Raw genomic sequence first — 16,168 nt, forward strand, 5'->3', positions numbered from 1 at the left:
CAAGAGCTGAAACACACACAAACACAACAGCATGTTAAATTTGCAGTTAACAAAGCACAGTAAAGTCCAGTTAAAGCTAGATGCTGAGATAGCCACAGCTAGCCACAGCTCAAGCTAAATTTACTTACTCCCCCCCCCCAAGCTGCTTCTTTTAGCCTAATTGAAATATATAGGCTACATTTGGATGAGCAAATATATCAGTGATTTGGTTTGTTATACAACATTAATAAAGTTGTAGTCAAATCCAGTCATGGAGAATAAAATGGCTGAACTAGTCCTGCTAAAAGGTAACTAGCCTAGCTTAACAGAGTAGCAGACATCTTAGCTTTTGACTGGTGGAATTCATGATTTGGTGTGGTTGAATTTCTTTATTTAAATCTATTAAATTTGAAATTATTAATCATGTTGATTTTAAGATATAATTATTAACAAATTAACAACACAGTTTAACAGTTTTACTGTTATCAGTTTGACCCCAGTTAAATCTTCATCCTCAGTAACTTGAGCACAACATTAGATCCTTGTTCTGGTCTTTGTGACTTCAGTAAGCGTTTGCTGGATTTTTAGCAGGCTAGCTACAGCCAATGCTAACCAGTCAAACACACACTCCTGAGGCTGTGAGACTAATGGATTTCAATCATGACAGTGCTTTAATAAGGACAGTCTGAGCAGCATCCACTACCTGTGTTCTGTAGCTGAATTTCATTTAATTTTAAAGGCCTTTCACACTAAATGCATTGCACGGGGATTAGAGGTGATTATGATCTGGATAATTAAGACATAAAATATAGACACAATTGCTGAACATTCAGAGTCAAATGCAAATTTTAATCCCAGCTCTGAAATGACCTCCTCTCTTCCTTACAGGACTTAAAGGAAACACAGTCTGATACAGAGCTTAGAAATAAATTTATATTATGTGGAAATCAAATAGTAGTTCCTTGTGTGTCTGTTGACAATGTAGTCATTACCTCTGCAGGCCTTAGTTACAGACCCATAACCAAAGCTGTAAAAGCATCAGGATATTCCCAAACCATACGGACTTTGAAATTAGGTCTAGTGAAACAGATGCCTGATAGCTCCCACATCCTGTGTACTGCCATTAGAGTTTGTTTAGTTCACACTTCACAATAAATGTAGGTGCGTGAATTTCACCCACAAGTGATCAACAATTGAGACATTCTCATTAGCAGATTGTCTTTCTTTCTTTCTTACCATGGAAAGCTCTGACATAGCTGTTACCCAGGGAAACCAGTTTCTGTAGGCTTGGGTTGAACTCCTCCATCAAGCTCTGTTTGGGAAATACAGAGAAACTTTTAGACCCACCTAAAGGAGAATCAATGACATCCATCTTTAATTCAATCTGTATTTATGAGCACAAATTCTCCATCCCAACACCGAAGCACAGCCTAAGACTTAAATCTCTGGTGTGATAAAGTACAGGAAATACTCCTTGAGTTTGAAACTGTGAATTCACGTCATGTTTGCTTGGCAGAAATTACATTAAAAAGTTGAACTGAGCATTTCCATGTTGTCCAGAAGCAGTGTCACTTTCCTGAAGAGTCTCTTGAAAAGAAATCACAACGCAGGCCACACCACTCTTACAACTTCTCTTACTCATGTTGTCTCACAGGTTAAGTTTGTTGTCTAATTTGAGCCACTAGCCCACACAAAGTATCTGTTACTTACCGAGTAAATCCCCAAGGTGGAGCGATGCAACTGATCACTATTCATCCCCGACATGTTTGTATCCGGAATAGTACAATGAAATGTCAACGAAACCTTGAGAGGGTCTGTAGGTCTTAAATCATCCGGCAAAATGTACCAAAGCCTCTGTGAGAAAGAGAGAGTTAATTGTATTAAGCTGGACGTGGCGCTCAGCAGAGGATGCAGTTCAGGGTGTTCGTAATCGACACCACTGTGGCCTGAGAAAGACTGGAGTAAATAATTAAACATGGCTCAACCATAAAACACACTGACATATGCAATAAACCTTGACTGTGTGGGCGTGTGTGTGTGTGTGTGTGTTTACCATACTGTCTGCTTTATTCATGAATATATGAGAGATCTATTTTCACTGAATATTTACAGCAGCAAGATGGTGTATGTGGGATGGCCATATTCATTTTAACGTATTTGTCGTATTGAAAGCAACGCAGCGAGTGACCACTGACCACAAACTTGGATGGATGGATAGATAGATGGATAGATAGATAGTGTTGCAGTAGCAGCGGTTTACATAAAATAAAATACAGTTAACAAACATACACAACACAAAACAAGCATGAGGTAGGTCCAAAAAATATAATTAACAAATTTACAAATATGTCTTATTATACACCCATCAGTGCTGCAGGAATGAGTCCTAAAACCCAGAAATGAGTTAGCATTTTGTCTTTAATTCAGGGGGCATTTTGAGGGTCTTTGATTGGATGCCTTAAATAAGGTCTGTGGTTAACACAAGATTACAAGTTTTTAGGTTGTACAACATAAAATAAATGAATTTCGTGAATTTTGAAGCTTTAATTTGTCTTAAATAAGCTGTTGCTAACAAGTGGCTAAACATACAGAGCTTGTCTGTAAAACTCATCTAATCACTAGTCCTTTTACAACCTTGTTATGATTGTACTCTTGCACTTGCAAACTATTTAACTCAAATGCTCCAACTTTTATAACATTTATCAATTTACAGCATTTTCCCAATTGTAGTATTTTCAAATTTTAGTCTTAACGTTTTGAGAATGGCAACTGACACAGCCACGACCACTAGCTAGATCAGCTCACATTAAGAGGAAAGGCTTTTGATAAGTAACGTTTGCCTTTTACTTCCGGCTATCCTGTCTTCATAAAAGCGGTGTTTATTTGTGAAGATTATCTTGCTGAACAAAACGTGTAAGTATCATAAACCTTTGTTTACCAGAGAGCTTATTTTCCGCAATAATCTAAAATCCAGTGGAAAAATCCCATTGGCTTTTTTGTCAAGGGAACCAGGGCGTTGCTAACTTTCAGGTTGGCCTACAACAATACGTCATCCCTGCAGCACAGTTTTTAGACTTTGGCCCAGATAAATAATCTATATCAGACTTTGGATGCACAGACAATACTTGATAGTAGAATCACTTCATTGTTGGCTTTGGTCTTTTCATGGGATTTGCATAAAAATACAGCATATCACCAGCATTATCCTTTAATATAATATTATAATATAGTTCTCTAAATACAGGGTTTACACCCAAAGATGGTTCAGAACGAAATCTGTGTTCAGTGTGTCCAACAGATTGAGAACAGCTTGTTGTCCATAGAAACCTACAATAGTAGTTTAGTAGTTTTGTGGAGACCTAAGCGCCTGAAAATAACCTACACATGGAGCCGTGGAGCTGGTATAATTTCAGATGGAAACAAAAGTGAAAAATTCTTATGCTGTACAGATTGTAAAGTCGTCTGAGGCAAATTTGTGATTTTGCACTGTATAAATTAAATTGACATGACTTGATAAATATGAAAATGTCACAAAATGCACTTATGTGTCGAGCATATTTAAATCCATGATTTACTTAACTCCAATCCTTTAATACAGTAATATCACTAACATTCCTCTTTTTTGATTGGTTAATGCAGAATTCAGTGGTCATATGTGCCAAAAATCCTATAATCCTTGTACATTAATCACTTGAGATGAAAAAAAATCCTACTTGCACAAAATGTACGAGTCAAAAACAAAGCAGTGGTGTACCTATACATTTTTGCATGAGATACAGAAAAGAGAGTTGCTCTACCGTATTTGATCAGTGAGTGGAAATAAATTTTTTAATTAATTTCCTTTTCAGCCATCAGCCAGGAGAGGTGCAGGTGCCACAGATATGTATATGATTTATGAATGGTTGTATGGTTGCATTTTATTGTATTATATGTGAGAGAATCCAGACAGGAAGTAGAGAAGTAGCCTACACTGTGAAACCTTTGGTTCCCAGTTTAATTGTTTATGGTTTAATAAATAACAGTCCCTTGAAGGGAGAGAGAGAGAGAGAGAGAGAGAGAGAGAGAGAGAGAGACTCTTGCACACTAGATGGCACCATAAACGAACTGGAGACATGACTGGAATGTTAAACAGTTTCATAACACACGTATTTAATCTCTTTCTTGTTCCCTCTTCTCTCTCATTTTCTCTTGATAAAGTGATATTAACTTTGGTTCAATATTTCAGGTGTTAGTACAAACATTCCCTCTGCATACCAAGACTTTCTTATACAAGAAGAGCATAGATCTTGTACAACATACATTATCTGAAAGACCATCAGTGGTGGAAAACGTAGCCTATGCAGATCCATGTATCAGACCAAGTAAAAGTAGCAGTAGGCAATTTAAAAATACAACCAGTGGCAGAAGAAGTCAGCAACAAAGTCCATGGAAGGAGTCAAGTACACTTAGTACCAATAGGAAAAAAGCCAAAAGCAACGTGTTTTAATAATAATAATGTTTTGTAGACGACTTAAGTCATGTGACATATGTTACTTATGTAATGTACTTATTTTCACCCAAATCACACTCTTTTCCTAAACCCAAGTAATTTTGTTGCCTAACCAAACGACGATGGTTTCACAATGTGTAGGCTATGTTAATGGTGCGTTCCAGTTGTATTGGGAAGTCGGAAAGTTTTTCGGGTTGCACTCCCCGGCAGGGAATGGCATGCAGATGAATCAACTGCCCGTTGAGCCATGCCCAGTGAGTCCAGTGACTCAGTCAACGTGAACGCCCCCTTAAATCGGGTTTCTGACTCTGAAAGACGAAAGAACCTCACAAACCCCGACCTCAAAATCCAACACAGCATAAATGTCACGTGACTTAAATAACGTACTTAAGATCCTGCACACTTGCAATATGTCGAGCAGTCACATATGTTGTTGTATTTTCCAATGGACACTGTCCTATATGTTGTTTTGAGACACTTGACAATCTATTTTGTTACTTAGGTGTGAGGTTGTGAAGCTTTCATATCACTGCAACACACAACATAAAGGTCAAGGGTTAAGTCAATGATAAATGGAGCTCAGACTTGCTGGCCACAGAGTCTCCCACAGAGGCTTTTATAGACATCATACATCAGCAGTGTATTTCGATCATTAACTGGGCGGCAGTGTCCAGAATGCTTCACCCAGAATTGCCTTTTATTATAGCTCAGACTCATTGGACTGAACATGGACTGTGGTGCAGTGTTGAACAATAATTTAACTCCAAAAGAAACCAGAGAAAACATTTTATACTTGTATACCTTAATCACCAAATGCATTCATGTGCAGAGCCGGTGTTTACACTTCCATCATCCTAAAATACAGAAATAAAAACCAGTTTAAGCTACAATCATCATTAGGTGTATTACGGCGACAAGCATGGGGAAACAATAAGAACCCACACTACTGCTGCAAAGCTATATAAAGCCAAAAATACAAGAAGTTACATTGTGAATACAAATCTCAGATCACACAGATCTCAGACATCATGTGTGATCAGTAAATGTTTTGTGTTTACTTTTTCCAGGCTCTTGTTCCCATCTCTACAGGAGTACTTAACAGCCTACTTTACTATTCTAGTTTTCCAGTGAAGACTGAGAGCTCCAGCTATTTTATGCTGCAGACATGTTGGATGTCTTCTCACCCATCTTATATTAGAGCTTTCAGCGCCTGCCACTTTGAGAAGCATTTGCTTAAAGCCCCCTTAGTACTTGTGTGAGAATGCACATCACACTCTAATTTTATACAGACAAGGGCTGCTTCCCTCACAGTGAAGATTTTTCTCACACCTGTCTTTGTGTGTGTGTGTGTGTGTGTGTGTGTGTGTGTGACTTCTGCTACCTTAGGGGACACATTTCAGACTAAAGACAGGTTGACTGGGGATAGCTTGTCCAATTGGGGACAAAAGCTGTGTGCTCTGGGCAAAGGAAGAAAATATGGAGCAACTGGGAAATTGCAAATTTTTGTGCCAGTGCATTTTTAGTAGTGGTAATGGTTTGAGTTGTGGTAAGCTAATGTATGTGTGTGTGTGTGTGTGTGTGTTTCTCACTTGGCCTCTCATAAATACTCCTAAATGCATTTTTTAATCATGCATGTGTGTGCACATGCATCACACTGAGGTTAACATGAATTTTTACTGGCAAGCCTGGTTTAATGAAACTCACTAATGGCACAAGGGCGCTCACACACACTCACACACAAACACACACACACAGACATACACACACACATACACTAGGGCCATGATTCTGTCATCTCTGCAGCTGTAAAGCTGTTCTATAGGGAACCTTGAGGCTAACTTATGGCCATCCACACATCACATTAGTAGGCCTGCAATGTGTTGCTGAGCAAAAAAAGTATTAGGCCAAGGGGAGGGGGCATTCATTCTTTCATCTTCACTGAAAGCTTGAAAAAAATCACCCTTGTGTTTGAATCTGCATGCCTTTTAGCACACTCTGCAACATCTATGGGAGAAAAATGTTTGATAATCCTATATCCCCTGTCCACAGTTATAAAAAACATAGTTTAAACACTGCTGGAAAAGTTAGCTTTAGGCAACAGGAGGAAGACAAAATGTACAAAAGGTGTGCTATCAGACTGCATGGAGCAGTCTCTCTCTCTCTCTCTCCCTCCATCTCTCGCCCCCTCATTCTGCTTCAGTATTAACAGGCTGGATTTTGCCTGACTACCGAGGACATGCGCGCTGAACGGGGGAGGAGGTGTAACAAAGACAGACTGCCTGCTTCTGATGTTTTGACTCCATGATTACTCAATTACGGTGCGGAATTCTCATTTTCTAATTGCTTGTTCTTGTAGAAAAGGAGGAAAGTGAAGAGGGGATTTTTTTCCCTTTTACATAGGCCTACAAGAAAATAATTTGACACTTTTGTTGTTTTGGAGCTTTTAGTTTCTTACAGACTCAGAGTGTTATTATTAGATATTTCTAATAATTGCTCGCCCCTGCCGCCACCCTGAAGTTCATTGTCATTATCTTAGCCGCCGGGATGGTGGCCTTCATCGGAGCGGTTATCTGCATCATCGCAGCAGTCCACACCGGATCCTCCAGGGCTGCCGCGACACAACAGCAACCAGCAACCGACAACCACTCGCTTTATCCGGACGCGGCGGCGCAGAGCCCCGGCGCGGGGAGCTCCGTAGCCAGGGTGGGATCTTTGGGCGCTCTCCATGGTTCTGAAACGCCCGACTCAGAAGCACCAACCTTCAACATCGGGCTAGGCGGGCTGGACGGGGTCACTGGACTGACCGGGCATGACCCAACGGTCAGTCGACTCATCTGCACGCCGATCCCCGCCGGGGAGTGCAACCCGAAAAACTTTCAGCAACAAGCGGATGACCCGTCGCTGTACGCGGGTGAAGATTGGGGCTACCTCCGCACCACCGCGGAAGAGCTCCGGCAGACCGTTCTGCAGCAAAAGGACCAGATATTAACAGACCAACGGACCATCAGAGAGCTGACTGGGAAGTTGTCGGAGTGTGAAAAGGGGATGGACGGCAGCAGCAGCCGCGCAGACAGACGCGGAGGTGCTGCGGGGCTGTTGGGGGGCAAAAGCACAGCGGAGGAGACTCACCTGGAGCGGATCATGGTGCGGGACAGCCCGGCATCGACGCCCGAGAGTGCCCACTTGCTCACCGTCAGGGCTGTGGATGAACTGGAGCAGGCTATCACTCAGCTCAAAGACCGCATAGAGAAACTGGAGGTAGGTAAAGTGTGAAAAAAAAATCACCTCATCACACATAAATAATCTTCATCATGCGACTAAAACAATTTGAATCCCAAGGATCAGTCTTTGGCCCCATGATGGGATTTTGAAGGAGGATCTCTCTATTATAAAATTATAATAATTAACCGAGAATGGTGTTTCATGGTCTGATAACAGCTTTGAATATTAATGTAGCCTACTATAACTCAAGCTACATTTTGTATCATTAACCTATTATAAGAGTTGACATCCATGGCTATATTTGGCTATATTCACTCTATTGTCCCTTTTAGGATTTGTGGGAATGCATGCGTGGTTTATGAAAGAGTGCTTGTTGAATTTTGAATGAGAACAAGTGAGTTATCCAAAGGGTCTTATGTGTGATATTGGATATTGGCAGCCAGATTTTTTGTAAACATCAAGTGAACCTATTAAAATAGCCTAATAACAGTGTAATGTAAGGGAAAGGAACAAGTTAAGACTCTATTCTTTTTTCTGTGCAAACTAACACTATAATCAATAAAATGGATCATATGATTCAATCTGAAAATTATGCTGATGCTACAATAACATCAAGTATTATTTATTTTGTATAATCGTAACTTTGTCTTCTATTAATGCCTTTAATAATACATGAACTGATTGCTTTGGCAATGTTGCTAATTCATCATGCCAAGAAAACAGATTGAGATTTGAAATTAAAAGAAGAACATAGATGAAAAGTGAGGCAGGGGAACAGAGAGAAACAGGGGGAAGGGAGACGAGGATGAAGATGGGGGTGGGGGTGCTGATGGAAGAGAGAAGTATACCAGAACATGATACATGCCCTTATCCGACCAGAATCCAATGATGTATAACCTCATTTTGGCTGAAGAAATACCATACATAATTTATGAGTTGCCTATATTTGTTGAAAGCGCAGACAAACGTGCCTCTCTGCAGTGTAGTACTCCTCACTCGGTGTGAGTTTATGTAGGACATGTCTGTATTGGGTCATTTTCCTTGTGGATTATGCACCATTTGTCTCTTTTCCATATTGACACTGTAAGATGAAAACCTCCATAATGCAAATAAACAGAATAATCTCCATGTTTGACACTTTTCAGGAAATGGGGAATTCAGACTCACATTTTTCTTTAACAGAATAAGATCTGAATCGATGTTACAGGGTGATATGAAGTCAAACCTAAAACATAATACTTTAGCCCATGCTACAGCTTTTACCATCACATGTCTGTACTGGTGGTATTTGGCCTACTTCAGTACAGTGTGGTGTTTACATCAGATCCTGTGTACTGGTAAATATATACAAGAACAGTACTCATCTGGGAATAATATGCAGGTCAAATAACGGCGTTAAATGGCTTACCTCCCCATCTCTCTTCTTGCGTGTGATCTGCTGATGCAAGTGTTTTTCTGATCATGCATCATGCACACACTCTTAATGACACTGGCTGGATATCCACGTATCTCTCTACAACCAGAAAACCTATAATGCCACACCACCTTTACATGTCAGAAGCCTAACTAAATTCAAAATTAGCAAAATTAACAATCACCCATTAGCATTCAACCGCACAATAGCATCACTAAATCAACCATATCTGGTCAGACGTGTGAGGCAAACAAGGTGATGTGGTTGCAAATAATGTGAATGTGCAGGAACTTCAATGGTTTTCCATTTCTAGCATCCCTACAAGTGCGCTTGGTACCATAGCCTCTGATAGCAGTTTGAGCAATTATGTTTTTTTCCTGCAACATCAGTGTGAATTCCATTGCTGTACTTAGGCAAAGTGGTGGTTTGAGCTCAATGGTTACTTCAGAATGCTAACAGGCTCACAGTGATAGTGCTAACATGCTGACGTTCAACAGTTTAGCCGGTAATGTTGACCGTGTTCTCCATCTTAGTTAAGTGTGTTAGCATGCTAATGTTTGCTTATTAACATTACTTGACAACTTGACTGAGGCTGATGGGAATGTATTACGGTTAAGCAGGTATTGAGTCAAAAACCCACATTGAACAAATAACATTTTTGATCAGACGGTGGTGCTGCATGAAAAGTAAAGACATCGACAAAGTTACTGCAATTCATCCTGTGGGGAACAAAAAATAGTTGTACCAAATTTTATGGTCTGTGGTCTATGGACAAATGTTGACTTCATGGTTATATCTTCACCACATCTGCCACTATAGATTTATTTTGTATGGGTCTACATTTTAGAGCATAGCACAATTTTGTTTTCTCTAGAAATGTTTGGCATCTGCACATGTAAATACCTGTCCTGGAGCGTAACCCCAGGCTCAATAACAGAACTGTCAAAGAGGATAAATCACCTACGATGCCAAGACTCCCCATTAGCATACGCATGATTTAAGCACATTTTTTTTAGTGTTAGTCCAGAGAAACTTGCATACCTGTAATTTTGGATTCAGTTCTAATAGACATCAACTGTTACAGTAAATATGATTGTGCTTGACGATAATGACATATTAACAAAATTCTGATATTTACAAAACTGAGAAAAGGCTGGTTGACAATTTTGTTGTTGATTCTACCACAAAATGTCACTAGCCTATATATGTCCCTAGATAAAAGTGTTTGTAGAGTGATGAACTGAGGATTATATTGGAAATTAATTATTAATCCATCATGCAACTTTTTTGGGTCAAAAATATAATATAATAACACCAGAACCATTTCAGAATCTTGAAATCTATATTTCGGTAAGATCTTTTTTTAACCACAGTTAACATTAACATCAGTCCTATTCTACATGTGTTATCATTTCAGATTGTCACATTTTTACACAGTAGTTGTCTTTCTAGGAAATAATTACCTTCCCCTAGATCCTTAGTTCATCTGTATCATTGTATACAATATAGGTCAGCAAACTTCACACTGTATCGCTTTATGTTGTGTTCAAAGTACTGTATCTGTGTGTAACTTCTATATATATTCCCCCATGGTGTCTTTGTATTTCTACTGCATACTGTTAAATAATGTGCTTGGTGGATATATTGGACCAGGCAGGTTTCAGGAATCTTGCAGAGTCTGTATTTCCCACATTTCTTCCCTTGTGGTTCTGGTGTTTATTTCAGTGAACCATTAAGCAGCGGGGCCCTAGCAATTTGTTGTTGACTAAAATGGTTCATTCTCTAGGCAGCCTTTTCTGACTTGCAATTATTTGTTGTGTTGTACTTAATTAAAAAAAACCCTGAAGACATAAGATGGCTTAGCTTAATGAAGATCTGTTCATAAACAAAACTTTATGTGGTTGACACTTTGTTTTGTTAGTTTCTCTCTGAAATTCTATGTCACAACAACTGCTTTTTAAAGATGAAACATTACAATAACTCCAGCATATTGAAACCTTATTTACTCAGCCCCTATCCCCAGACGCGATGTAATTTTCAGCAAAATCAATTATTAATTAGGCGTAATAACTTTTCCTTACATAGGCACGCAACCAACAGAATGTTGAGAATCACTGCTACAGCTGGGATGTGCATTTTCATGAAGTAGTAAAAACATTATATTACCTGAACAACAGCAAGAGTACCTAGACTGTAAAACCCACACTGTGAACTACTTTATCCACTGCCTCCCTCCTCTGCAGTCAGACATTGGCCCATTTCCTCACAACCAGACGGACAGCAACACCTCAGGAGTGCCAGAGGAAGGCGGGATGTCTGGCGGCCCAGAAAGGTTGACTAATCCTGGGCACAGAGCTGGTGCTGACAAGGCCTCGAGGATGGAGGACTTGGAGGGGGAGCTGGAGAGGAAGGTGGAGCTGCTGGACAAAGAGAGAAAAGCCCTGAGGCTGGAAACAGAGAAAAACAGACAGGAAATCGACCGGGGCATCAATAAACTACACCACCGACTCTCAGGACTGGAGGAAGGTTGGTATCAACAGAGGGGAAAAAACAGAAAAATGTGTGTACTTGTGGGTGTTTTTTAATGTGTAGATTAAAATATAATAAAGAGGTATACAAAATGTTGAGAGAAATTGTAAGTAAATGTGATTAATCACTTGCACGATGTCTCAAGTCACTAATGATGAGAAATAATCTGGCAAGTTACCTCAGATGTTTCATTTATATACAAGCCTACTCTTAATCAGATTATGCCATGGGGTTTCTTTATGATGAATAAATTATGTTTAACTTATGTAAAAGGCAAAAAGACATCAGAAAGACTATGAAATTCCTGCCCTGCTTTAATAAAAAACAGAAAGTGCAGATACAGTAAATGAGAAAAGCAGGAAATCTATTTGATCCTTCATTGATTTCTCCTTGCCTTCTCTATCCCTTTTTATTTCCAAATTCATGCTCTCTTTCTGCTTTCCCAGGTATCTCAGGGCATTCTTTCCCAGAGGGCTACAGATTGTCCTTCCCAACTCGTACAAACTACATGTACGCTGTTGTGAAACACTCCATCCCAATGCTGCGGGCCTTCACCATCTGCCTGTGGCTGCGGCCGGCAGAAGGAGGAATCGGGACACCTCTTTCTTATGCTGTTCCTGAGCAGCCCAACGAACTGGTGCTGCTGCAAGGCCTGCATAGCCCCACTGAGATGCTCATCAATGACAAGGTATCAAGCTGTATCTGCTCAATATCTGCTCATTACTCAATATGTCAATTATTGTAAGGTAAAAATATAAAAATTGACTTTGCATGCATTTCAAAATATATGTCAGTATATGAGTCCCTTCACATATGCATTTCAATATACAAATGTGTGAATATGGTTGTGTAATTTAGGAATCTGTTACAGTGAATTTATGTTTGTGTGTGTACTAAAGCGTTCAAAGGTTTTCTTAACTTTTCTGGGGGTTTTTTATTATTTGTTTTATTATGAATTATTAATTTTTTATTGTGTATTGTGAATAGGTTGTAATCTCACATAAAAATTTTATTTAATAACTTTCTCAGTCACTTGAAACAGCCACTATGCAGCATCCTATGTGAATAGGACACACACAGCGACAACACTGCAGATAACGCCAAAAACTGCCTCACAGCACAACACAAACACCAACAAAAATGTGTGTTTAAGTCTGTCAGGCCAAACGAGAATCCGATCGATGTCGGGCAAAAACATGGTAAATATTAGAAAGGTGTTTATGTCATGGAGAGACCTCTACTTTGTTTTGCACATAAAAACCAACCCATTGGACAAGTAAAATAACATTACTGCAAAACATGTGAAATTTTGTGTTTTAGTTGGCTCAAATTAGATAACGTTAACGCCAACCAGTTGCTAACGTTATCCGTTGCAAAATACTAGCCTACAGTTGTATCGCTTATCACATTACTTCACCAGCGAACCCTGGAACTGGTATTATGTCAAAATGTTCATTTTAGCCTGCAAGGTAATTCCTCCCATCTGCCCCCTCCTCCCCATTTCTGCACTTTAATGATTCTCTTTTTGCGCCACTGCTATGATTACAATGCCATTTGCATTCCTATTAATATTCCAAATCCCTCAGATATATACTAGCTCATACAATGCAAGTGTTTAAATAGTATTGATAATGTTGTGTTTTTATCTGTATTTTATTTTTATTATCGTTATTATTTGATGTTTTGCTGTGTATGACCTCATGTAATACAATAGCGCAACATAACGGTGCAGCACATCACTACAGTGGAATACCCTTTCGGTACAGTAGCGTTGCTTACTGCGGTCTAAGTGTTGTACTAAAGTGTGGCAAGAATCTAATTTATAATATTCCGTCTAGCTCACCAAGCATTTTCATTATCATACAATAAATTTAGCTATGTCGAAATTGCTGAGCCTCTTTGGTGAAAGAAACACAAATAGTTATTGAAAAGCTGTCAGATAAATGCAATCAATGTAACGTTACCATGTTAACAAGCATGGATTAGTTAAACATCAAGATGATATAAATATTACTTTAACGGTGCAGTGGAAGAGTTAAGCTTATTGTCTGATGCCGTCTCAGCACATGTACACGCTTGGGAAGGTTTAATAAAAAAGCATAAAGGATAGGATACAAAGGTTTTCAAACACTGATGGCTAACTCTTTATAAATTCCCTATAAAGGCACAGCAACCAGTGTACATATCTTTGTTTACTGATAATTAATTAATCACCCTAGAAGAGTTCACTGCTTTCGATAAGGCTAATCCACTTTTTGAAATTCTACCAGTTGTACTGTATATCAAAAGCAATATAGTCTTGATTGGAATTTATTCCTGTCTATTACAGAAGCTATAGTGACCTGTATTAGCATACAAATATGTAGAACACATCATATGAAAGAGCCAATAGGAGACAGGCTAAATAGCCCCATTCATGTGTTTTAATGTACCACCTTGGCTGCATTGCAGGGTGGGGTAGCGCAGTGGCTTCAGATATAATTCAACAAAGTCATTATGGTAATAGATACCCAGAGGAAACACTCCATGTCCTTGGAGGTAGCAGAATGTCTCTGGGATTGAAGAAATACTGTCAAGCCTGAAGACTTGTGAATGCGAGACATGTAGAAATATCAGAATACAATCATGTACTTCATTTGAACTGCCCTTTTGCTCTCCCATTCCTAGGTGGCGCAGTTGCCTCTAAATCTCTCCAGAGGCAGCTGGCAGCACATCTGTGTGAGCTGGAGCCAGAAGGGAGGAGCCTGGCAGGCCTACCAGGGGGGAAAGCTGAGGGGCGAGGGTCACACACTGGCAGCGGGACATCACATCAGACCCGGGGGAGTGCTCATACTGGGGCAGGAGCAGGTGAATGCACAATTGAGGGAATGAAAGGCTGAATTAATTAAGTTTTAACTGATGAGCAGCAGGTAAGGCAGGCAGGTTACCCCAGGAGAAACCTAATTTTGTATGCCCTTCAGGCTACTGCTGACTACAGCGCTGTAAGCAAATAGTTAACCCACTGCAACTACGGCTCTAATCAGTTCCCCCTGAGTTGTAAGTAAAATGGAACACTTTGAAAGTCTTTGTGAAAGTACACACAGTAAATCTAAGTTTGATTAGGTTTAGAGTATACTGCTAGGCAAATTGTTGAAGTGGTGTGTTGGGTGGATATGGTGTGTGTGTGTGCATGGTCATAAGCAACAAGGGTAGTCGGCTAGGGGACTCTCATCCACAACCAAAAAAGCCCTCCCATATGGCTTCTTCATTCCGTAGTCCTGCATGCATACTGGTCACTTTCTATCACTTCTCCTTCATCTCCCCTAAAGCAAGTCCACAGTCTTGCCCAAGGCAGGAAAACAGCTGAAACTGAGCGTGTCTATAAACCAAAGTGTTTTTGACTTTAATCACCCGGCTCCTTTCAAGCTTCCTTCCTGTAATCCATCTTCACTCTTCTCGATCTCCAGGATTCCCTGGGTGGAGGTTTTGACTCATCCCAAGCCCTGGTTGGAGAGTTGTCCCAGGTGGGTCTTTGGGACCGGGTCCTGTCTTCCAGCCAGGTGGCAAACTTGGCACGCTGTGGCAGAGTAACCCAGGGCAGTGTGGCTCCCTGGAGCGAGAACGGAGTCGAGGTTTATGGTGGAGCAACCAAGGACCCGGGGGAGCCTTGTAGTAAACACAACAGGAGTTCTCAATGACCGATGGGGGAAGGCTTTGAGGAAAGTAGAAGTGAAGAAGGGTGGAGGGAGGGGTAAAGTTGTAGCGCATTCAAGAAAGTAGAATTTTCTCTGCCCAGGATCCTGTAGCAGTGCTACAGGATTTTCTAAACAACTCTATGCGGCATGGACTAACAAGTATGTAGGAAATGGAAAACGAATGGTATTTATTCATATGACCTGGATAGAGGCTTTGCAGTTACTTCAGCAAACTTCTAGCAACCACAGCCGATGTTATCATCGAGGTCCACTGGTGAACTGTGCAACACAAGATGAGATTCTTCATAAATTTAGCTGTAGTATGTATATAGATCAAATTTTACAGCTCATACTTTCTGTGTTGGCAAACCAGCTAGCGGTCTAATTATTGAAAACTAAAAATGTTAATTTTAACATAAGTATACTAGCAAACAATTGAACCCTCTCCTAACTATTAATTTGTGAGCAAAGGTGAATTAATATGATTAGCTAGCTAACAAACTGCCATTATCTAACATGTTGCTTAAACATTGCTTTCTTGAAGAGAGTAAGATGGAATACCACTCTTCTCAGCAGTCGGTTATAGTAATCAAGCTTAGCATAAAATTAAAAACAGGGGGCAATGGCTAGCCTGGCTCTGTTCAACGGTAACAAAATCCAAACAAGACGTGTTTATAAGCGAGCTTTGGAGGCGAAAATTTGTTACCTTTGGACAGAGCCAGGCTATCTTTTAGCCCATTACCAGTCTTTATGCTAAGCTAAGTTAGCCGGCAGCTGGTGGTAGCTTCAAACGTACATGTGAGTGATATCAAAATTCTGATCAAACTCTCCGCAAGAAAGTGAATACATGTATTTCCCAAA

At 40.0% G+C, this 16,168-nt stretch overlaps 1 protein-coding gene across 1 annotated transcript; it reads left to right on the forward strand.

Moving 5' to 3' along the window:
- The first annotated feature begins 6,991 nt into the window (after nucleotides 1–6,991).
- On the forward strand, nucleotides 6,992–15,310 carry cbx6b (chromobox homolog 6b). Its single transcript, XM_046041795.1, has 5 exons — nucleotides 6,992–7,726; nucleotides 11,348–11,630; nucleotides 12,080–12,321; nucleotides 14,301–14,480; nucleotides 15,080–15,310. The coding sequence occupies exons 1-5, from the start codon at nucleotides 7,013–7,015 to the stop codon at nucleotides 15,308–15,310; spliced, it is 1,650 nt and encodes a 549-aa protein (XP_045897751.1). The 5' UTR covers nucleotides 6,992–7,012.
- Nucleotides 15,311–16,168: the final 858 nt, after the last annotated feature.

Source organism: Micropterus dolomieu, linkage group LG02 (assembly GCF_021292245.1).
Source record: "Micropterus dolomieu isolate WLL.071019.BEF.003 ecotype Adirondacks linkage group LG02, ASM2129224v1, whole genome shotgun sequence".
NCBI lineage: Eukaryota > Metazoa > Chordata > Actinopteri > Centrarchiformes > Centrarchidae > Micropterus > Micropterus dolomieu.

What these genes read in the sequence shown, in the direction of transcription:
- cbx6b (XM_046041795.1), top strand. Translation starts at nt 7,013, where the DNA reads ATGGTGGCCTTCATCGGAGCGGTTATCTGCATCATCGCAGCAGTCCAC. An exon ending in ACCGCATAGAGAAACTGGAG is followed by an intron (nt 7,727 to 11,347) that starts GTAGGTAAAGTG and finishes CCTCCTCTGCAG; the next exon opens with TCAGACATTGGCCCATTTCC. An exon ending in ACTCTCAGGACTGGAGGAAG is followed by an intron (nt 11,631 to 12,079) that starts GTTGGTATCAAC and finishes CTGCTTTCCCAG; the next exon opens with GTATCTCAGGGCATTCTTTC.